This window comes from Leptidea sinapis, chromosome Z (genome assembly GCF_905404315.1).
Source record: "Leptidea sinapis chromosome Z, ilLepSina1.1, whole genome shotgun sequence".
NCBI classification, from domain to species: domain Eukaryota; kingdom Metazoa; phylum Arthropoda; class Insecta; order Lepidoptera; family Pieridae; genus Leptidea; species Leptidea sinapis.
Genome location: NC_066312.1, coordinates 1557931 through 1583241, shown reverse-complemented (window position 1 = coordinate 1583241; position 25311 = coordinate 1557931). Strand labels below are relative to the sequence as shown.

Sequence of the window (25311 nt, the reverse complement as noted above, 5' to 3'; positions counted from 1 at the left end):
CGCAGGTCCGGCCACACATGGAGTATTGCTGTCATCTCTGGTCTGGTGCACCCCAGTATCTGCTCGATCCATTTGACCGCGTGCAACGTAGAGCAGCTCGAATTGTCGGGGACTCAGTGCTCTGTGAACGGCTGGATCACTTGGCGTTGCGTAGAGACGTCACTTCATTGTGTGTCTTCTACCGCATTTATCACGGGGAGTGTTCCGAAGAGCTGTTTAACCTGATTCCTGCCGCCGAATTTCACCATCGCACGACACGCCACAAGTTAGGATATCATCCCCACCATCTGGATGTGTGGCGGTCCTCCACAGTGCGGTTTTCAAGAAGCTTTCTCCCTCGTACTACAAAGCTGTGGAATGAGCTTCCTTGTGCGGTGTTTCCGGGACGATACGACATGGGTACCTTCAAAAAAAGCGCGTACACCTTCCTTAAAGGCCGGCAACGCTCTTGTGATTCCTCTGGTGTTGCAAGAGAATGTGAGCGGCGGTGATCACTTAACACCAGGTGACCCGTACGCTCGTTTGTCCTCCTATTCCATAAAAAAAAAAGTATATAGTATATTACATACATAATATTTTCATGTTAAAATCAATAGACTAAACATTTTGAAAAAAAAAACTTGTTAATTTATTTTGCCAAGATACTTAGCTAGATATATTTTGTCCCGCGTTGGCTGTATGGGTGTACCTTTGCCATTCCTTTAAAGAAAACTGAAACCACTCTCCTAACATAAGTAATTAGGTATGTAGGTGTACGATACATTTCCCGCCCATTTAAGCGGCAACTCGAAAACTTGCTATATTTGTTCATAAAATTTTTGTTATATTAAAAATTTCCTAGTTGTAGATAAATATGGTATGCCACACGTTGTATAACTAGGTAAAAAAACTCATTGTACAAGTGTTGCATAAAATACTAGGAGGTTGATTAATTAGTGCGATACTAAAACATGGACAGTAAATAAATAAAATAAAATAAATAATAAATAAAATAAATAGATTGGCCAGTTATTTCATCCTACAATTTCAGTACTAAAAATACGAAAGAAGTCTAATTAATAAATAGTTAGTAAAAATGATGTATTGGGCAATAAGATAAATATTTCGGCAGCAGAGCAAAAACATCCGAACCCAAGCGCAAATTGGTGACCCACGTTGGTCCGAAAACCAAATAGACTGTTAATCACAACGCACGAGCCGAGCGTAGCGTGCCGCGGCAGCTTACCCAGATAAATAACAAAACATACTTAAATATTTTTTCATTTTCACTTTTTACACTGAATTTACAGGTAATTTACAACTTCATTGTTTATAGATCATCCTAACATAAGATTTTTTAACAACTAATTTTCATTTGTTAGCTGCCCATACGTAACATGCCCAATTAGTTATTTTTATTTTATTATTTTTTATGACTAGTTTTATTTATTTCAGTACTTAGTTTTAACTGCCAAATTTGTTTTAAACATTTTTTAATTTTTAACACACAGAAACTATTATAGACAACTGTTGCTTTAAATTAAAATGAAAGCTAAAGCCTTATAAAAACTAAAACATTAAAGGAGTAAGTCAATCATAGGTTTTAATCATTTGAAAATGTATTTTGTTTTAAATGAAGATTTGCCAACTAATAAAACCATACGAGATGGAGAAACTACTAACTTAAATCTTTTCTTTTCTCTACTTATACATACCGGTCTGTAGAAAACATGTATGATATGTAGCTAACTTAAAGAAGAGACTCTGATTTGAAAATACTTATACTATATATTGTGCTTTTCATAGAATTCGAGAATACAGTCAGTTCTATTTTCCTATGATAAATCTAAGTAACAACCAAATTCCGTCCTTGGTGATTGCAGGCGAATATGTCGTATTTAAATAGTTTTATTCAAAATAGGATATACAAAAAGAAAATGAAATAGATATACCTTGATTAAATTCGTGAACAAATTGTGAGCCTCTCTGATGAATTCACCATTGAAAAAGCCTGTGTAAAGTCGAGCGCGCGATTGTTGTAAGTATATAGTGTGTTTTTTTTTATTGAAATAGTACAATCCTAATCCAGCAGAAATATAGATTTTTTTATGAGGAACTATTTACCCTTTTTTTTGTGAAAACAATTAAGGATTTTGATTGTGTTAAACATACTAGCTACTCAGCTTTGCCACTATAGCATAAAAGGAACCACGCTCGATCTTCTTCGATAAGAAAGGCAAGACATCCCCTGGGACTACTCTCAGTATGGGGCTACCACGAGGGTCTATACTTGGACCACTGCTCTTTCTACATAAATGATCTGCTTTACCTTATACAAATAAAACACAAGTTAGTATGTTTTCTATCTATCTGATCAGTACTAGTGGTATCGGAAAGATGGCCAAAAACAAGACGTGTGTCTTAATGTGTTTGGCTATTCCCGGTTGCCAGCCCAGGTCAGACGAAAGTTTGTTAGGGGGATGGGTGTGTGCCTCAGAACTTTGTAACGGAATGGAGGAGGGCTGGTATAATCCGTTGCCTTCTTAATCAAGTGATTGGAATGATTGTCTGAGAACTTGAAAAAAGTCTCAGATAAGATCTGGATGTGTTGTTGAATGGTGGAGAGTTCATAGTCCCAGTGAAGGTCTGCGTTGCTGTCGCACCAGGGGGCGTTTAATGCCTTACAATAGAAAAGGAAAGTTTGGAGTTGGTCCATGATTTTGGGATTCCTGATTTTCGGATTGGCGATCCCGGTCACCGGACGTAGGGCCTAAAAGTGACCTGAGGGTCAAAGGTCAGCTCGTGTTATAAGATTATTAATTCGATAATAGACTGTTAATGATGGCAAAACCCTACAACTTAAAACATATTATAAGTAGGTATTGTAAACTGTATTATGTTTACAATATCTACCACAATAAAGGTTCAACAAAAAAGTTATATTCACATATTACGCATGTTTTCGTCATGTGAACGGTCCACTGTCTCTAAAGGCTATTTTTTCGAAACTCGATAGAACGAAGTTAACTCGATTACAGTATGGTGCGCCCTGCACCTGTTTATTTAGAATTCCAAAACGTTGGCTCGACGTGCTGACAAAATAACTCAACTACGAACAATCGATTTGTCTTAAAAACTTAGCTTTTATATTGGATTTTTATGGAATAGGACGCGAGGATCATACTAATCATTCGCGATCATAATGTCATGTAACACCGGGAGAATATCTTGAGCAATGCCGATAAGAACAATAATGGATTCTCCAGTAATTATGATATGATAAATACAAGAAACAAATATAAATTCTTTGCTTTCATTTCTTTTTGGGGTGCTATCGAGGGTCAGATCGGTCCCTAAAATATGGCGAGGAGAGAAATAGAGTCCACCCATCGTTTGTAACTTTAATAATTATTAATTATTTAATACTTTGCAAAATTTTCGCACTATCCTTTTATTTACTTACTGTATGCATAGATTTGTGAACATATACTTGTACTACAATAACTAGTAATAATTTATAGTAACACAAATATAATGAAACATTTTAATGTTTTTGTTTCATGCATAATTTCAAAAGTTAGTGAAGTTGTAAATGTCAGAACTGAACTAAGTCTTTTTGATTAAGGCTTTGGAATCAAGAGTGATGCCAAGAAACATAGCACAGTTCACCGGTTTTACCTCCTATCCTTTTAACATAACACTCGCATCATATTATACATATCTGGCACGGTAAGTTTTACATATTTATTTTTCTAGCAGTACGTTATTGGCGTTAAAACCAGTGCACGATGTCAGATAGAACATAGCTTACTCCGTCATACGAAATTATGTTTTCACTTTGAATATAAGTGAATGTCATACTACCTTGTCTTTGATAAAAGAATCATAAATTTATGAGCGCGTATTAATATGATAGAATTGTATTATATCATTCAACTTTTTGAAACTCCATCGTTACATTTAATGTGCTTTAAAGACTGCTTGGTCACTGCCGACAGCCTTAATACTTGGGGAAATAATTAAATGAACCGATAATCATGACTCACTTTATTAAAACAAAATACATTGCTGATAATATTAGTTTCGTTTTAAAGAGCACCGCAGCAAATTAGCGGCCTAATGAGAGTTAATATCGTATGTAACCAGATCAAAATTCGTCCGTGGGTAATAGAATTATAATGCTACAGACACACATAATATAAACACGTCTACGCTTAAAAATAAGAATTTGAAAATCTTGTCATAGGTCCCGCTTAAACACCCGCTTTTTTGCTTTTAATAACTGTAGTTGCAAGAAGCAAAATTTATTATTTATAATCCCTGCTAATGTTAGAAATTTGAATGTAAGTTTGTTTCCTACGCTTTCGCCGAAGCACTGTACCGATTTTGATGAAATTTAGTACAGAGATAGCTTAGAAAAGGACGTACGCGTCTTTTTATTTCGAAAAATTAATGAAGGGGTTGAGATAGGAGATAGATGTTTGTATGGAAGTTCGTCATTATCGAAAATGACTCCATAAAACTTTGAATATAGGCATTTGATAAGAAGTAATTTATAAGTATTTAATGGCGCATTTTTGAAACTTTAACTACATGGGGATGAAATAGGAGATTAAACTTCGCAGGAAAATACTATTAAAGAGACTGTCCACATTGACAAGGGATATACGCTGTATTGTAGAAGAGTGCCACCAGCAGCGGAAAGAGCAGTTTGTATATGTATTTTTTGCAAAATATCCTAAAAAATAATAAAATCTTCACAAAGTACCTAGCTATTCCACGTGGATAAAGTTGCGGGTAAAATCAAATATCATTTTCCTACCCTACTTAGGGAAGTAGGTACTAAATTTAGTAGGGAGGGCCCTAGTAGCGTAATATACTATTTTGACATGTATTCATACCGTGTTTTAAATTTTACTTCAATATCGCTGAGTTATGAATATATTATTAGCATACAGATTATTTGACTTGGAGGAAGAGTTTGTATTTCAATTATGTATTAATAATATTAGTGTAATAATATAATATAAATAATAAAAGATAGCATTGTTAGGCTATACTTATCAAATAGTTATATATAATATATAAAATTCTCATGTCGCGGTGTTTGTAGTTAAACTCCTTCGAAACGGCTTGACCGATTCTCATGAAATTTCGAATGCATATTGAGTAGGTCTGAGAATCGGACAACATCTATTTTTCATCCCCCTAAATGCTAAGGGTGGTCCACGCCAATTTTCTTTTTAATTTTTTTGACATTTTTTTCTAAATTTAATTTAATTTGATTATGAGTCAGCATTAAAAAATACATACAACTTCAAATTTTTACCCATCTACGATCAACAGTTACTTTTGTATCGCGGTTTAATATCGGCAATACAACGTTTGTTGGGTCAGCTAGTGAGAATATATAATTCGTAAACAGTTATATAAGGCTTCTCAAAAGCAATCAAGTGATTTCTTCTATACTTTTATATACTGTCTGTAATTGCGTTTTCATAGTGCGCAGTTTGATCATGTGATTGGCTAATGGCTAGGGTGATGACATCAATGTGCCCAAGATTTAGTCCTGATTATATTCGTAATTGCTTATTTTTGCGAAATCTTATAAATTTCGGTGTATCATATCTCTGTGCACTTTTCGGCACAAGGTGTGCGTAAAATTACATGACTAGCTGTGTTCTGGTGTGAAAACTAAATTAATTACTATTTACAAAATTTTTTTTTTGAACTACGAAACATATTTTAATATGTACTTTGAACATTTTGTGGGATCATGTTGTAAAATAATATATGCTTAAAATATAAATATAAAATATAATATAAATAAAAAAACCCCATTTGTCGTATCACCGCCCTTCGACAACACTTCCCTGAAAGCCTCGCCCTAGTTTCGGAATACTGGGTCTTAAAATCTCGAGCGATTTCCAATTCCGTGGCCATCTGGAGGGCAAAGCTAAATTGGCTTCGAAGAAGTTGGGCGTCATCGATAGAGCACGGCAATACTCCAAGCCGGCCCACATTCTAACGCGGCCACACATGGAGTATTGCTGTCATCTCTGGTCTGGCGCACCCCAGTATCAGCTCGATCCATTTGACCGCGTGCAACGCAGAGCAGCTCGAATTGTCGGGGACCCAGTGCTCTGTGAACGGCTGGATCACTTGGCATTGCGTAGAGACGTCGCTTCATTGTGTGTCTTCTACCGCATTTATCACGGGGAGTGTTACGAAGAGCTGTTTAACCTGATTCCTGCCGCCGAATTCCACCTTCGCACGACACGCCACAAGGTTCAACACGTTGGATATCATCCCCACCATCTGGATGTGTGGCGGTCCTCCACAGTGCGGTTTTCAAGGAGCTTTCTTCCACGTACTAAAAAGCTGTGGAATGAGTTTCCTTGTGCGGTGTTTCCGGGACGATAAGGGTACCTTCAAAAAAACCGCGTACACCTTCCTTAAAGACCGGCAACGCTCTTGTGATTCCTCTGGTGTTGCAAGAGAATGTGGGCGGCGGTGATCACTTAACACCAGGTGACCCGTACGCTCGTTTGTCCTCCTATTCCATAAAAAAATGCTTTGCCAAACAAAGGACTTATCAATTCGACTTCACCGAGTAGTAGGCATAACAAGTTTGTGTTTGTTCCAGATTAGCATTATAATTATCATTATTATATATGTGTAGAAATGCAATGATATATGAATGAATGCCAGTCATATTGCCACTTGTTGGCGAATTTCTAAAATCTCTGAAAATGTAAAAATATGAAAGACAGACAAACTTAATTTATAACGCCATATAAATTCTCAATTACCTATTATTATTAAAGAAAAAAAAAGAATCTTAATCTACATATCTATCATGCAATAGGAAATATAATATCTTTTGTCCGGCTATGCAACACGTTAGATTAATGCATTTATTTATACAGAAATAAAAATAATTTTTAATATATTTATATTGAAAATAGTGTAAAAAAATAAATATTGCATTATAAAAAAAGCGTGTGGTGTAGAAGAATTATTATTTAAATAATATCTTAAAAAGCATGGGATGCTCTTTTTACAATAAAATATATATTTATTTACAGTATTTTCAATTTAAATTTATAAAAAATAAATTTTCTATTTTTTAGTTGAATTTTATATAAAGCGTGTTTTTTAGTTTTAATATTTTTAATATTAATATTAATTATTTTTCATTTCATAGTTAAATTTTCTATAAAAGCGTATTTTCTAAACTATTAAGTACTTAAACATATATTTCTGCGCGCAGTATAGATAAAAATTATATAAATTGACAAAAATCTTAGTTTGCAAATTGAATAATGCAATAATCTTATCAAATTACTGTATTGTCATCAGTTCTCAATAAATCTACAAAGTTTGAATGAAATCTGGCCGTTTAAAGTGGGTCAAAATTAGGCCTAAAGGAGTCGGTTACAAACATACATATAAACAAACATACAAACACAAATATCTACTAGAAATATGAACTTAAAATTAAAAGCCTTAAAAAGTATAATAAAATAACTAACAAGGTGAAAAGACAAAAATGAAATCTAATCTTATATATAAAATTCTCGTGTCACAATCGTTCCCGTACTCCTCCGAAACGGCTTGACCGATTCTCATGAAATTTTGTAAGCATATTGAGTAGGTCTGAGAATCGGCCAACATCTATTTTTCATCCCCCTAAATGTTAAGGGTGGTCTATACGACATTTTTTTTTAATTTTATTGACATTTTTTTTCAAATTTGTTTGATTATGAGTCAACATTAAAAAATACATACAACTTCAAATTTTCACCCATCTACGATCGACAGTTACTTTTGTATCGCGATTTTAATATCGGCAATACAACGTTTGCTGGGTCAGCAAGTATGTATATAAAATTCTCATGTCGCGTTGTTTGTAGTTAAACTCCTTGGAAACGGCTTGACCGATTCTCATGAAATTTTAAGTGCATATTGGGTAGGTCTAAGAATCGGACAACATCTATTTTTCATCCCATGTTAAGGGTGGTCCACGCCAAATTTTTATTTTAATTGTTTTGACATTTTTTTAAAATTTGTTTGAGTCGGCATTAAAAAATACATACAACTTCAATTTTTCACCCATCTACGATCAACAGTTACTTTTGTATCGCGATTTTAATATCGACAATACAAAGTTTGCTGGATCAGCTAGTATAACAATATAATAAATATGTTGCACATGTTACATGAAGTGTCACACATTGAATTCTTGCTAATTTGATGTTAATGCAGGAATGACTAATGAGATGCGAATACGTCTCACAACACACTTTGGTAATATGAACTTAAGTTTCCGCCTTCCTTTTATTAGTGTAATTAATCTAACAAAGGAAAGACTTTCGCGGGTGGTCTGAAAATATTTAAAGATACATGTCAGCAGGCGTATCAAAGACAATCTCTCAAAGGAAATTTAAAGAAATAAATATTGTAACTGTTCATCGTCAGTACATTTATGAAAATTTAATACAAGTTCACACAAACGTCACCAGTTTGCTCTGAATAGAGATCTTCATTATAACAACACTAGAAATAAGGGATTGCTTGTAACTACTTCTAGTAGGCTTCATAAGATACATAATAGCTTTAAGGGTAAATGTATACACTTCTATAATAAAGTCCCGGCAATTGTTCAGGCATTATCTATAAATAAATTTAAATGTTTTATTAAAAAATGGCTATGTCGTAAATCCTATTACTCCACTGCTGAATATCTTAATGATCGGACAGCCTGGGACTAGATTGTGATTATTTTATAGCGATAGAAATGACTGTACAATATTGTATATTTTTACTGAAAAGAGCGCACAAAAAGAATGCTGGAAGACTTTCTTGCGCCACTTCTTCTCTCTCAGAGCGCTATTTGTTTCCGAAGCGATAGAAGTATCTAGTATTTTTGAAATGACATCAAAGAGATTTCTAAAGGAATAAATTTTGAGAAAATAAATGCCTTTTATGCCTTTCTTGTTTCAATGAAGTGAGACCATCTTTAGGAGCCTTGTGCTTTTTATTTTATTCGATCAAAGTCGGCTAGCACCGACTGAGATCAGGCTGAGCAACCAGAGCTATTTATACACATCTATAATTATACTAGCTGACCCAACAAACGTTGAATTATCATCTAAAGTAATAATTAAAACCAATAATTAAAACTTATTGCCTATGAAAATAGATTTCAATTGAAAGAAATTCAAATTTGGTCTAGTGCTTCCAAGCCATTCAAACCAAATTCAATTATTATAAACAAATATATTATTAATGCTTCCTTATTGTCAAATGTAGTAAAAATAAAGGTTAAGCATATGTCAAAATATTTCCATTTATGCGTTAGGTACTAAGCGCTTTTTGTATTTGCCACTAATGAAAATAACATTGTACACAATATGTATTATAACTCAACGTGACGTTATGTATGTATGTAGTAATTATATATTCAAGGGACACATGTTACAAAAAAGCCTGATTTAATCTCTGCCGAGAATCTTAAGTCAGGTGCGAAAGCTTGTCACTAAGGCCTAGAATGCTTTGTAAAAGCTCGGGGCTTGAACAACTGTTGATCGCATCTGCGCCTCGCAGAATACACTCGGGCAGCGCTACTGCAAGTCTTCACTACGTTGCATCCAGACGTTGATAAAAGCTCGAGCGAAGCCTCCGCGCGCACATTCGGGCTCTATCAGTCGAGACTAGCGCACGACCACTTCCCCGCGAGTCACGTCTTCTTGAGCGCGAAAATGAAGTGTACGATTCTATGTGCGTTTTTTTTATTTATAAGATGTGTTTACGCGATGGACATTCACGTGAGTCGCGACCTTCACCACATGGCCAAGCAGATTGAAATACTGAAAACAACGCATTCAGCCGAAATCACACGCATGAAGCGAGACATCGAATATCTCAAGTAAGTCCATATTAACTTATTAATTTTATTTATTTTATATATATATATATATAAATATATATGCATATTATATTATTTATGCCACGCCTTTGTGAGCTCTTGTTGTGCGAAATCTGCGTGCGCTCAGGCGATTTTTATAACTAGTTAATTATTAAAGTTCAGCAGAAGACCAAAAATAACATATTTTATTACGTAAAACTGGTTCTGATTTAAAAAAAACTTTTTTGAGCATTTGACTCTGTAAGGTACAATACTATTGAAAAAACTCAATTTAAAAAGCATTCCTAATTTATCGTGATAACGTGGTAAGGAAATATTAATGAAAAATTCTATACTTTAATAATAAAAAGGAGTTAATTTAAAATGTCAATTTAAAAAAATATATTAATATTTTTTCAATATACATTTAAATCTATTTGCACTCGATAATTTAAATATTTTGTAAGTGATAACTTCCTTAGCGGCGTTGAGCGCTTTTCTTGGGAGGGGTATAAAATTTTAAACTCGCGTCAGGACAGGGACAGTGGCCTGATCAAAAATTCGTAAGACAGTCGTTGAAATTGTGGATGAAAGTTGATTTTTCTGAGAGATAAACTTTTTAATGTAAAATAATTGTAAAAGTTCTGAAGTGTTAAATTTTTTATATCATTATATTATGTTATATTTATTATGTTATTTTAGATAGCGCAATAAATAAGTATCGTATTTAACCACATAAATGCTAGTACTTTTATACCGATAAATAAAGCAATTCGTGCGAAATTATTCCCTTACCATTCCAAAATATTCAAAAATGCATAAGGTTAATGTTCAAGTTTTCACTTCGCCGGCACTTCCGAAGTGTAACCCGTCTTTTTTTTACTGAAATTAAACCAATTACCAAACCTTACTTCGATATTACCTCTCTATCGTTTGTCCCTCGCTCTCTCTTTTGTCTCTTGTTTGCCGTCACGGTCTTACTTTCTGTCACGGTCTTACTTGCCATCCTGATCTTACTTGCCGTTACGGTCCTACTTGTTAACGCGGTCTTGCTTGCCGTCACGGTCTTACTTGCCGTCACAGTCTTTCATGCCATCATATTGGCTCTACAGCCTTAAACTCTCCCTTGTATGTGTGCCAGTGCACACTATGCACTTATTCTCTCTATGAGCTACTGGACATAGTGGTTGTTTTTCTCATACAATTATTAATAATATATGTCTTATCCTTTTACATGTTTACATAATAGTTGAGTATAATTTTTTATTTTAAAACATTGAGTAAAAAGCTCCAAAATATATTGACACATTATTCACTCCAAGAACTTTGCACACTTATCAAGTATGTATAAAAAAAGTAATAAAAATGTTTTTTTAATAGCGTGGGGTGCCTAAAATAAAACAAATGATATTAAATCATTTGTTTTATTTTATTGACAGATATTGATAAACTTAAAGTCGTTCTGACAATGTCGCACGCTTTTTAAAGTAAAAAAGGTGCTTTATTGTTGAATTGAAAATTTTGTTATGAGAATAATTTTCTACTTTTAGCGTTTTTTTAACTATGATATTTTGTTTATTTTAATAAGAAATTAGAATATTTACTTGTCACCAAGCGTGTTGGCTAACTTTTTTATTATAACTACTAAACTAAATAGGCACTTCACAGTATTTGCACTAATTCTAAATAATGTTATGTTATTCCTTCGGAATTTATTTTATTTATTTAATCACGAGCGAGCACCCGCGACTTCATCCGTCTAACCTTCACAGTATTACATAAATTAACTTACTTTAAGTTGAGAGGTGAGAGCTGACTCACGTCTCGTTTCACCTCGAACAAACGAAATGTTACACTTAGGCACCTGAATGAATTTATCACTGAAAACCCCATTAATTATCAACCAGTTTAGCTGTTTTTTGAGTTAAGCTTCCACAAACATATAGATAAACCGACAAACAGATCAAAATTATCTAAACTATTTTTACCAACGTATTAGCTGTACTAATTGTTTCTGGAAATAATAATTTATGTTACAGACAAATCTATTAAATTTATAGATTCTCATTACCTGTTAATATTAACTGGTACTCTGTAGTTATAAAACTCAACACGTAATAGACTTCAAAGCAATTTTGTCACAAAGAAACAGAATTACTAAGTAAAACGTAATTGCACTGAAGTAACAAGACATAAGTTTAATGCGAGGACATCCATTTGTATGGAAATATTAAATATGGAAATGCAATCTAGAATTAATATAAAGTTTTCGGCGTCCAGTTATCAAGGGTGGCTATTATTTTATTACCCGAAATGAGTTTTCATGAGAACTTCAACATTTCAATGAGAGCTGGCGACGTCAAAGCCTTTTATTTAAACTCTATTCACTTTGATACAGTCACTCTGGATTGTAACAGTTTTAGCTATTGTCGTTCTTAGTCAGTGAGCTTCAACTTGGAAGTATGTATATAGTATTGAAGTAGAATACTTCCATGCAGGGGGCAAGAGTGGCTCTTAAAGTCAAACTCACCTGCTCACGCTGGTAGTTTAGTGAGAAATTCCGTCGACTCTTAGCAGTCATGTCACTGTCGTGGTATCTCCTGATAGATAATAGACGAAGCTCAAGTTACCAACATTGTCATACGTGTAACTCTATTACGAGATCTTATATATATATAAATGAAATGCTGTTCGTTAGTCTCGCTAAAACTCGAGAACGGCTGGACCGATTTGAGTAATTTTGGTCTTGAATTATATGTGGAAGTTCTGAGAAGGTTTAAAAGATGAATAAATATGAAATATTCGGAATTAAAAAAGAAAACAACAATTTTGTTTTTCCTTTAATGTGTCCCTTTAAAATGAATAACTAATTAGAATCAGAACTTAATTTTAGCTACCAATAGTTGGTAGAATAACTATAGATGTTAACTGTGATGGCAATACAACGTTTGATGGGTCAACTAGTCTTATATATATTTAAACAGCAATGTACAAGGCATATATTACATGACGATATTTACGGTATAATATAACATCGCGCCACCTAGATCATCTTGGGATAATGCGATTTTGTATACCGATATATATCTAAGAAGTATATATATAAGTTAAAGGTGTTTTTTCGGAATGCCATAACATACATTGTTCGTTATCAAATTATTTGGTTTAACGACCAATATTAAAGCTTATTTATGTCCTTATTATATATATCATGTACAAAATTTGGCAAATTTAAAATTTTAAAATTTTTCGAAAAATGTATGGATTAAATATGATTGATGAATGTTGTAATGTTAATTCAAGATTACACGCATTGACGTTTTTAGGATGCGGCATATATTTGCGTTTTGTTAGATTCAATATCAGTTTGTCTTATTTTAGACTTGTGAGTATTTTTGAACATATTATTGATTCATACTTTCCCAACACTTGCATTCAAATAACCTCCTTTATATGAGGACCCTCAGATAATTTATACATCTAGATAGAGTCTCTTGCTGTTAGACAACTGATAAAAACAGGCCAGGAATATTAGTTTAGTGTGCGTGACAAGCTACGTCTTACACTCACGATTTGTATGACACTTTAAGATCGTATGCGTAAATTGCTCAAAAAAGAGTTTAGTTCTAAACTCAACGTCTTTCGACGTTTTCATAGCTATCTAGCCATAGTCTATCTAGATAGATTATGGCAGCTATATATACGTATAACAACGTCTCGACGTAGAAATGATCTAAATGTGAAGTAATTTCTTAATGTTATATTTTAATTTGTAGCCAAGTTTTTCTTTTATTCAAATCATATTAATAACACTTACACCAAATTAATTTGTTCAAAATAATATCAAAACTAAATAATCCAGTGAACAATCACCCGCAAGGGACAAATGGCTTATTACTTTTCTGAAACAAGATAATAACAATATAATAAATTACGTATTTAGTATTTTTAATACAACAGAATATTTAATTAGAAAATCATTTGTAACTTACAGGTTTCTTACGCGTTCTGACCATAATATCGGGCTTATTCTATTTATTTTTTATGAAATAACTTACTTATTTATAATTATATTATAGTTTTGCATTTTGCATATTGCTAAACTTTGAAAGGGTCAAAGATTAATCTACCTTTATGTCAGATAGCCTTTTAACGTTTCTCATTAAGTTTCAAGAGAGAAGGGGGTACTTATATCAAAGAATATTAAGTACAAGTGCTTATTTTTTAAAACAATTATTAATTTTCATTTCATAAATCATTTAAAGCACAGGTCATTGGTCAGAGATCAGAAAGAATTTATCACTTTCCAATTTTTTGTACATAATGGTCTGCATTTTGGAAATTGACTTAATTCCACATCATAATTACACTAATCTGGTAGGCAGGTACTCAAATCAGAAACATTATACCGCAGTAGAGAACGAATCGAGTTTCACCGTTAATTATATTAAATGAATGAGCGTCCGCCAGCGTAAACCTTGTTTACAATTTTATGAAATTAAATTTCATTCGCGGAAGCTCATTTAACTTGAGCTATCTATCAGCAAAATCACGTCAATATCGGTACAGCTTTGGACTTAGTCGAAATAGAAAGACAGCCAGAAGTAAATTTGTTTTTCTTATAAGTCCCCCCTTCTTTCTCAAGTTTCACTTGTATAAGTTTTGATATATGATATACACAAACCCTTGCCTAGTTTATATATATACATTTAGCATAATCCAATATTAGAAAATTTATTGAAGTAGGCGTTACTTTGCGGAAATCCATAATTATCCAAATGTTTTGAGTTTTCTTTAGTGTTAATTCCGCCAATATTAGTCTTTAAATAATTCCTCAGGCATCCTCGGGAGATGTTGACAATTTGATAGTTGATAATCCAATATATCTTATACTTACAGCTGCGAATGGTATCCTTTATTTCACCGTCTACATTAATAAAAAATCTCTAAAATCTGGAGAATACTGATATAATATTTCTGAACTGAAACAAGTATTTTTGTACCAGCGAGCAACGAATCCGTACGCCGTTTGTAGACAGGCAGTCATTACATCATTTTTTATCGTTAGGTCTGATATACTTGGACAAAATCATTTCATAAAGAAGACATGTGGAGATATGTGGAGCAAGTTTTCTTCCACTCAGTGCTAAGTATAGCACTTACTATTAATTAGCAATTGGGCTTCGTAGCTGCACAATGACAAGAGACCCTCAACAAGAACTAGGCCATCAGATCGGATCCGAGAAAAAACGTTTTCTTAGCTCCTTTGAGATTAAAAAGCTACAACTATAGTTGTAGCCTTCTACTATACTAGAGAACGTTGAACGTTGAAGTAATATTCTTTAAGTTATAATTTTGAAGCATAATCTGGGTATACGAGCTTTGTAAAATCCATGTTTGCCTTATTTTATTATACATTTGCAACATTCAAATAATAATAAATAAATATAATAAAATCTAAATATTAATATTATTCGAATGGGTAATATATATTTAAAAAGTTTATTAAACTTCATTTAAATTAATCAATAACACCTAAACAGTAACTCTATAATTTCCAGCAAATACTTTATAAAGCTTGTAACTTTCAGTGTGATTTCGTATAATGGATGCAGCACTTAACAACGCTATGTGTACAACTTTAAATTGTACTAAAGATTCTTAAGGGCCTGGTCTTCTTTAGAGATATTTTTAAGTTGTTAACTGCAAAAACATTTACTGCAACGCAGGTAGGTATATGTACAGTTTTTTCAATAAGAAGCGCATTAAACAATTACAATAAGACATACAAACAATAAAAATTCTCGGCGCTTACGAACACGTTCTGAGATTGAAATACATATTGAGGTGCATTTTTTTGTAAGTCAATGTAAAAAATTGTTATCGCGACCGATTACCGAAACACCTGCTCCTTATGGCCAGTGGCCAGTCGCGGGTGGACACTGAGAGCGAAGACCCCCCCCCCCTCCCTCGCCCCGATTCACAGAACAGGCTTCGTTTGATCGGCACAACGATATCCGAACTGTGCCTAAAGTTGAAGCACACAATTTTAAACCTCAAATGAACGCGTTAAGAGCGACATACCAAGATACACATTTTAATTTCTCTCAGGATTAGTTTGCATACTTGAAATGCTATAACGCCAGCTGTTCGCTGACTCGTACGTTTATTTTTTCGGTTTTCGTTTTATTTTTGGATGGGTTTTGTATTCTGGCTTTACATGACACTCTATTCGCGGTACATCTAGCTGATGTTATAAGTACAATATGTTTGTAATAAGAAGTATACGTTTATTTCTTGTCATCTAATGGAGTTCCGAATTGAATCTTCATAATAGCTATTAGCATGTAAAATTTAGGCCCACGCTGGATCATTCTCAACTATATAATATATTCCAAATTACATTTTACCACGTCAATTCTTTTCAATTCTTCTCTATATCAAAGCTACCCTGCCAAAAACAAACCCAACATTTAAAAAAAATAGTTGTTGTATAAAGAATATCTTTCGAATTTCGTAGTTAGTTTTTCAAATAAAAAAAAAATGTTATTATACGGTTTTAAAGTGAATTCCGAAGTTTACTATTGTTAGCTGTATTGGGTATTATTGAATATACAAGAATTGGTTTGAGTTTTTTAAATAAATCCATATAGAGACGGCATCAATTTCATCTTTCCTTTGCCCGAAGTTAAATTCCATCAATGCGGCGTGATTTTCAGTTATTAATAACAGAGGTCATTAAACACCTTCAACTAAGCCCTACGCTAGCTCTAAGCGGCCCCAATGGGTAGTTCAAATCAGAAACTGGTTGCTATAATACTGATGGTGGAGGTGAGGGTAAACATCTGGACGTAATGTTATGTTTATTTATATTCAGAGCGGAAGTGTATTACTAAACTAGGGGCCCACATCCGGCCGACGGCAAATGGCGTGTACGCAGCTCAAATAAAAAAAGCTCTGACTATTACTTATTACCCACCTTTTGATGCAATCTCACAGATGTTTTACAAACACACGGTATTGCGGTGTGCAGTAAGAGGTGGGAACAAATGAGAGAGCTAAAATTACAAGTTTCAAAAATAAAATGAAAACAGATGTTGTCGTTCTGAATTACGTGTCATTATAAATTATTATTTAATGTTTGTTATTGTTTTAATAAATTACTAACCACAATACTATAAAAAATTGAGGCGATGTAATAAAAGATTCACTTTAAAAAATCAAGAATTTCTAAGCTAAGTTTCACATTAAAAAAATCAGAATTTTCTAAATTGGTTATGTTGTCTGCACATTTTATTGACAAATCTACTGCCACATTTTATAACTCCATAAATTATCAATTTTTAAAATCTGTTCATATATTATATTATACAAAACTAAAGGCCTTTTTTTTAAATCATCGCCCTTATCATCATGCATCGCAAGCGCATATTTTTTTTGGTAGATCAGAGACCGTTGTCTCAACTAGTTATTTTATTAATGTGAAATTCAAATGTAAAACATTACATTAATCTCATTAAAATAATATATTACTAGATATATTAAATAGTATTTTAAGGCACGCCCTGTGTCATATTTGTTATTTATCGGAAAAGTAACATTAATTATTTTTAACTGCATGATACCTCTTGTCCTTAATACATGTACTCGAAACTATGCGATTATGAAACTATGTATATTATAAAACATATCTAACCTCATGGTAGATATTATTATTAAAAACAAAAACTGTTACCAAACATACTTTTAAATAAATATTGACCACAAAAGTACAGAAATTATCAAGCCCTTAACTTCACCTAGAGTACATATATGAGTGATACGCAAGAGGAATATTTGTACGTAGGGTTCAAACCTCGGACCCCAAGCTCACAGTAATATACAACGGGCCTAATAGCTCATCGAAGAGGCCGAATATTTTTTCTAATTATTAGAAACGACCGCCGCGCTCAAAAGTGGCAGGTGTTGCATTTTCATTCGACATTCGGTTGTTAGATTTTTTAGAGCACGAGACAAACGCCAGATTTCATACTAAAATATACCATATCGAGTCGTAATAAAGTCTATCTATAACAAATATTTGATGCTATCATACCATTTGATAGGAAAGTTGAGACACGCGCCGCTGTTAGTAGGTTCGCCAGCTGTGAGCGACTTTAGGTCTTCAGGTAATCATAATACACATTAATATCTGCTTCCCTTTTATATTTTTTTAAGAGGCACACGGTTGGGGCCCGCAAGGCTCAAATTAACCTTTTTTTTCTAAATCACCAAAAGGCATATGGTGTGTACATCTGCTTTTGGAAATTTCAAGGTGTTTTTAGAATTTTTTGTGCCAAGATGATTTCATTAGGGTTTTATATTGAATATAAACTTTTGGATTGGTTTTCAATACTTTCATTTAGTAGTTAATTTACTGTGCTCTTGTTTAAATAAAACAGTATGATAATATTAAAATGTAAACCGATAACATATCGTAATATTGTGGTTTAATATCTCGATATCTTGTTTACTTTTACAATTTTCAGAACTCGATAATCGTGCGTTTGTTGAACCTGGGTACCAGCACAAGAGTGACCTGATTTCAATCATTTATTAAATTTATATTCACTTCAACGAGAGAAAACATTATTAATTCGTCTGATTTATTTCCGCAAATTGTGAATCGACTTTTATAAGTAATGTTGCCTTAAATATATAGTTTAAGTTGGTTTTTTCAAAACGTTAAGATCTCTTTTTATTTATTTATTTTTATTAGGCACTTCAACAGAACACATATTAATACATTGACAAATGTAACCTTACATTATTTACAATTTCTATAAAAGAAATGCACAGCGTTGACTAAAATAATTTAAACTAATTACAAATAAAAGTAAATCTGAAAATTAATTTAAGTGACTAGGTTTATAGTTAGTTTATAGAATGACTTAAAAGTATGTTAGTATTTTATTCTTCAGTGAGCCATGAGAGTCATTGAATATAATATACATTTGGGTGTTTTCTAACAAGCATTTTATATTGTTCACCAGCTCTGATAATTGGGGAGTTCAGTCCTAAATTTGATTTTATTTGAGGTCTGCTAAATGTTAAATGAATACTTTTACGCGGATACCTCGCGCCTATTTCTATATAAGTAGATAAATGAAAAACCAAAGAGATAGTAGTTACCACCAACTATGGTTTTTTTGCACAGGTAATTAATTACAAGAAACATTACGGATGGTGTATTTACACTCTTTCTTACGTTCACGCAAACACGCAGGCTTAGCGCCAGATGCGTGGAGAATGTCACCATCACACCAACGAATAAATTTTCGATCAATATTTTTTCTACTAACCGTCGCAAACATCAAGCATCACTTTCCTACACTTATGATTTTCTAAGAGAGAAGTGCCAACCTCGATTCCTCTACGGGCGTTAACGCTGTGCATTGTCTGCCCTGCACCTCCTCTTCCCTCCTGTGTTGCCTATACATCAGGATGATGTTCTAATAAGAGATATTTTTATGTAGCTGTACATATATAAACGACAACTTATAAAGGAAAGTTGCAAAATGCGAGCATCCTGCAACTAGCGAGTCTGTAACAACATTATCTTCAAACTGCATTAGATCCTGGTTCATGGCTCATAGCTCGGTCATTAGATTAGTTTAGCAAATTTTCATGTTCCTCCAACGATCTCGTACGAGCACATTATAATGCAATTATTTGAATCTAATTCGATAAAGGCACATCTATTCCATATATCTATTCTACAACTAATGTTACAGTTTCAAGTTTGATATAAGTGTAATAAATTATTTGTTCAAAATCAAATACTTAAAGTCAAATAAACTTTATTCAATTAGCCTTAAACTAAACGCTATTGAGTAATCACTATAAATATTTATTTTAAATTACTACTAATTAACCAAAGCTAATTTACCAAATGTTCGGAAAACGTTGTTCATATTAATAGTTATTTGGTGTTTAAAAGATTTTTTTAATGAGAATTGATTTGTTGATACAAGAATGTGAACAAATTCCTGCTTCATAGCTTTAAAGCTGTACCCAGCCGACATCCCATGCTCGGAACTAGTCGATCAACTCTGTTGCGGCTGTATCTAGGATTATCAATCTCTTTTGCGTAAAGGACTTCAATAATATATTCGGTTTTCCCCTGCAACATCTTTTACGTCATCAGCCTAATCTAAATATTAAAATAAATTAGTCCACGTGGACAACTTTGCAGAGAATACGTCATAATATTTTCATTTATTGAATTGTTTATGACCTAGATTAATGTAGGTAATCGATATATTAATGTGAAGTAATATTATATTTAGCCAATTAGCTGAACCGGAACATATCTTTATTGAAGTCAGAACATCATTCATTGAAGTGATGAATAACATATTTTATTTCCACACAACTGACATCAATTTAACATACAGTTTCATACCAATCATTTTATTTAATTTACTAAAGCATTGTTGAATAGAACTCGGTGAATGTTTTATTAATTAATATAGAAATATGAGTGAATATCCGACTATAGTACGTTGCGTTTTTACTTTGTTATGATGAGTTAATTTATAATTAGTTTCCTAAGGTAATATTGGTGTTTCGATATCTATGAGTTATATTTTCACATCGCAAGGAATCAAATCAATTATTTTATTCTAATCGTATACTCATACACCATAAAGAACTTTTGTGCACATATTATTAATAGATTATAACGCTCTTATTATATGGCTGTATATATAAAGGAGACAGGATAATACAGTAATTTTATAGGCTGGTTAATGTTAGTACTAATATGATATGAATAATAAATTTATTAAAAGCTATAACATAATATATCATCTATAGAACGACGATCAACATCCAGTTATACATTTTAAGTACAATTAGATTATTGGACGATTGTTTTCCTTCACCTTAAAGTAGAAACGCTACATTATTATATACAATTAAGTTAATGATCAGAAAAGGATGGCGGATATGTGAGTTCACATTACTGAGTTGTCTTCTTGAAAGATGTACTCGCATTTCATTCGTAATTCCACCATTTACTACTTACTTCATTACGTAATACAATGTATGCTTACATTTTTACAACATAATTACAAATTTTACATTACCAGTTAAGTAACAATTTTTGAGGTTGTGTATCCGAAGGGGAACAGGTCTGTCCGTTCATCAGTTTGCCAGTAGGCTACACCTTACAAGATATAGAGACAACTAAACACTTAAAATAATTATATAACATTTAAAGTTAATAAGAAAGAAAGTAAAACTTTATATTCTTTATTATTTCTGATCATGAGTTACTCTTTTATAAAAGTGCAGTAAACATTTACTATTAAAACTATTTACACGCTTTGGAGAACTACAGTTAGTCACAAACAATTCCTTGTTTCTCGTGTTGTAGCTTTGAAAATCTGTGTTTACATGCACTGATACATGCAGTAGACTAATTACAAGAACATTAACTGTACGGGAAACATCCCGGAAGGAAGCTGCTCTCGTAAGGAAGTAGAGGAAATTAATTGACAATCGATTCGTTCCCGATTCAACTTCAACTAGTGATTTCTTGTTTATTCTAGCTAATATGAGTGATGATATTTAATAGAATACGAATTATTGTTTCGTTGTCACTTAACTTTTGTACTTGTTTATCTTTCTAAGTTACCGTCAGTCTATGTTAAGCTGAGACAAATCGACAAAGGCATCCATATTTAATCTTTAAAAGATTACCCTGTCTTTTTTATGGGAGAGGAAAATTAAAGAGCGTACGGGTCATTTGATGTAAAGTGATCACCGTTGCCCACATTCTAATACAACACCGGAGAATCACAGGAACGTTGCCGTTCTTTTGGAAAGTGTACGCGCTATTTTTGTATAGTGAGCATGATATTCAAGTTTGTGGCGTTTCGTGCAAATAGTGAATTCGGAGGCAGGAATCAGGTGGAACAACACTCTCCTTGATTAATGCGGTAGAAGACACACAATGATTATCTGTACTGATCTTATGTTTGCCTAGTACAAAAATTCGGTATACGAGTAGATCTATCACTTTCTCTCTCTCATGCATACATACAGAAGGAAATAATTTTTTGTATCAACGTGCTATATGAAACAAAGATCTAAAAGCCAATAATTAATTATATCATCAGGAGGCAGGTGGCCTTTAAGCTCGGTTCTCCTTTATTCCATAAAAAGTAAAAACATAACAACGACTCACCAAGGAGATCAATGGTTGGGTTGCTCTGAGGGTATTGTGTACTATCAAAGGATAATTGTCAGTTCATGGGAAGCATACAGCATACCCGTAATTATAATTATTGTTTGTTTGCGGGGTCAGAACCGAGACGGAACCGGATACAGTTGTTATGCAACAGTGGTCGTCTCCTGTCAGGCATCGAATGCACCCTCCACCAACCATCTCGTAATTATTTATCGGTGCACTCCAGTACTATCGTCATTATGAAGGGGTTACACATGACGCGAACACTCGGCTACACCCTCCCCACTCGCCAATCCTTCATCTGTCCTCACGAGATCCTCTACCGTCAATATCCGCAGACATGTTTACTATTCATTATAATATTATAATAACAAACGAGGCTAGTGAAAGTGTGACACTTCTAGCTGTCATTCGTTCACCATCGTTCTTTGTATATGGACCAGGGCTAACGGCACAAGACCACACTCGGTCTACAAACGGTTTCAGATTTTCCTTCTTAAATACACGTTGTTTCGTTTAAATATTAGCTTAAAATGAACTCAAATAATTCGAAAACAAAAGAATTATTCCTAGCCGTGTGTGTGTGTTGCAAGCACTCTTTAGTAATTGCAAATGTAATTGCAGGCAGAACCAAGTGGCGTCGATTTCCGCCAACCACATCAAGAGTGAGCGGGCAACTCTGCACTGGGTGAAAAACTCGATAAAAGATCTGCGAATAGAGATGAGAGAGATGAACCATAGCGTCAACAATTCCGCTTTGCTTCGACATGTGCAGGTCATCAAGAACCAAGTAAGTATCCACCACGTATGGCTCCCACACGATCGATATTACAGTCGAGCGCTTGCGATGTATGGGGGATGCGCATCAGCCGTACTAACTTCAGCTACGAGTGCACACACAGAAAAGTATACGGGGATTACAATATGAACAACAAAAATAAGAAAATAGGAAATCGGCTTAAAAAAAGATCATAATATCACTGCTTTTTATCGAATTGCAAATACATTTTTCTTATTTTACGCATTAGGGATCATACATTATAAGCACATCATCCAGGAAATGAATCTAAGGGCTGCAAAACAATAACAAAATAAATAAGGCAAAAGAAAAACAAATTGAAAACGCAGACGTTAATACAAACGGAAGTTGATTTGTATGTTGACATTTTACAATGACATAGATAGTTACCAAATAATAGATAAAGAAATCAAATTTAATTAATATATTTCATTCCTTTTTAATACTGTTATTGTTAACACTGCATGTAACGTGTATCTTTATACCTATCAATTGGACTGTAAAACAATATATTTACTACTCCATCAAATCCTTTATCGTAATAGGTAGATAAATTAGGTATAGCTGCATGAAAACACGCCCAATCATTATAAAACAAAAGCTATTCACATTATCCTGTTAATTATACCTGTGTGAGGACAACAATAATACGATATCATATTGTGACAAATTAGATTATTATTAACAGGTTCAAAATCGATTCATATTCAAATTCAAATATTTTTATTATAAATAGGATGTGACATCACTTATTGAAAGTCAAAATCTACTAGCCATTACAAAACAAGTATATCGTTTCGTAATTAGTAATTGGCAGCACTGATTCCTCACATTCGAATATGTCGTCTTATTGTAGTTTGTATTGTAAAATATCGTTGCGTTACTCATTTTATGTATAAAAGTGTAGCAAGTTTTTTAAAATATTTTATAAAAGAAGAAACATATGAAGTCTTTTTAGGTAAAAGTAATTAACTGGGCGTTTGAAAGCCTAAAATGGGCATTTTAGATTTGGGGTTAATTTCGCTTGCACCCAATTATAAGGCATTATCATACTATATTTTAATAAAAAAAAGAGGGAATAATATTTCCGAATCGCATTCATAGTATTTTAGCATCATTCAACGTTTACTTGCAAACTAATGTAATGTAGATGTGAAAACTGCTTTAAACGCTTTGACCACTTTATTATGTGGCTATATATATATATATATATATATATATATAGAACTACCTCCTAAAAGGCTGGTCTCAATTCTGTCCATATATAGTCATGTATAAATCTCCTCTCTCTAAATACTAAGCTCACTCTGTTTTTTCTCACCATTGAAACGATATGTCTCAGGGACCTTCAAAGTAACATCGTATTCCTTGTAGAATTAACCATTTCAAGAGAACGGTAATAAATCGTATTTGGAAAAACACCTCATGAGACATTGTTGTATTTGCTAATCACTACTTTTCGTCCTTTGTTTTCCGTATTTTATTTATAGTTAATTTGTATTACATAATAACTATATATGTGGTGTTTATTGAAGTGAAAACTTCTTTAGTATCGTTGTGATTTGAAGTCGATAAAACTAAAATCGCGACAATAAAAAGAGACACACATAAATTCATAAAAATTAACGTGGGAGGAAATGAGATATAAAGCATATTTTATACAGTGTTTTAGTACCAGGCGATCATAGTTGAAGCAGAGATTGTCTTATTTATGACGCGAGTATACCTTAATATATTCTGACGACATGAGTACAACGTATTACTACACATAGACTTCAGTACGACATAAAAATGGTAGCAGTAATAGTAATGTCTTTCACAGCGGTTGAAATCATGTGTCATCCTATCAGCATGAACCAGGACTTCATATACAGTTTACAGATTCCTGCACAATGCAGGTTTCACTTCTGACAAGTGTGCTTTGCACGCACGCAATTTTTTTATGTAACTATTTCTATTTCTTATCTTATCTGTAAGCTATAAAAAATTACTTGTCAAACCTTTTGTAAAATAGTTTAAAAATATAATTAATCACCAGTATTCATATATGAAAAAGAACCAAGAACAACAGATTTATGACATAGTGAGTACTATAGATAGTTACTAAACAATGCAAATGATGAGAGGAACACAACTAGGTTATGTTTCAGTTTAATTATAAACCTCGTTTAATTAATAATGGATTTACACTGTAATTATTGACCAATATCAAAGTACAATGCGTATTATATTTGCCTTCAATAGTGATTTAAGTATAGGTTTAGCGGCCGTCGATAATTTGTATCGTATTATTTGATGACTAAAAACACATTTTTTTCTCATTTAAAATATCAATATTGTAAATAAAGACCTTAATTAAAGATAATATAAAATAATTACAATGCGATT

The 25311-nt window shown here is 33.0% G+C and overlaps 1 protein-coding gene across 1 annotated transcript in view; it reads left to right on the top strand.

Annotated features, from left to right (window-relative positions):
• The first annotated feature begins 9663 nt into the window (after positions 1 to 9663).
• LOC126978531 (protein scabrous) overlaps positions 9664 to 25311 on the top strand; it is a 30987-nt gene continuing 15339 nt past the window's right edge. Inside the window, exons 1-2 of the mRNA XM_050827446.1 lie at positions 9664 to 9910; positions 22749 to 22914. Coding sequence (XP_050683403.1) covers positions 9744 to 9910; positions 22749 to 22914 — 333 coding nt within the window. The 5' untranslated portion in view covers positions 9664 to 9743. The remainder of the gene's footprint in view (positions 9911 to 22748; positions 22915 to 25311) is intronic.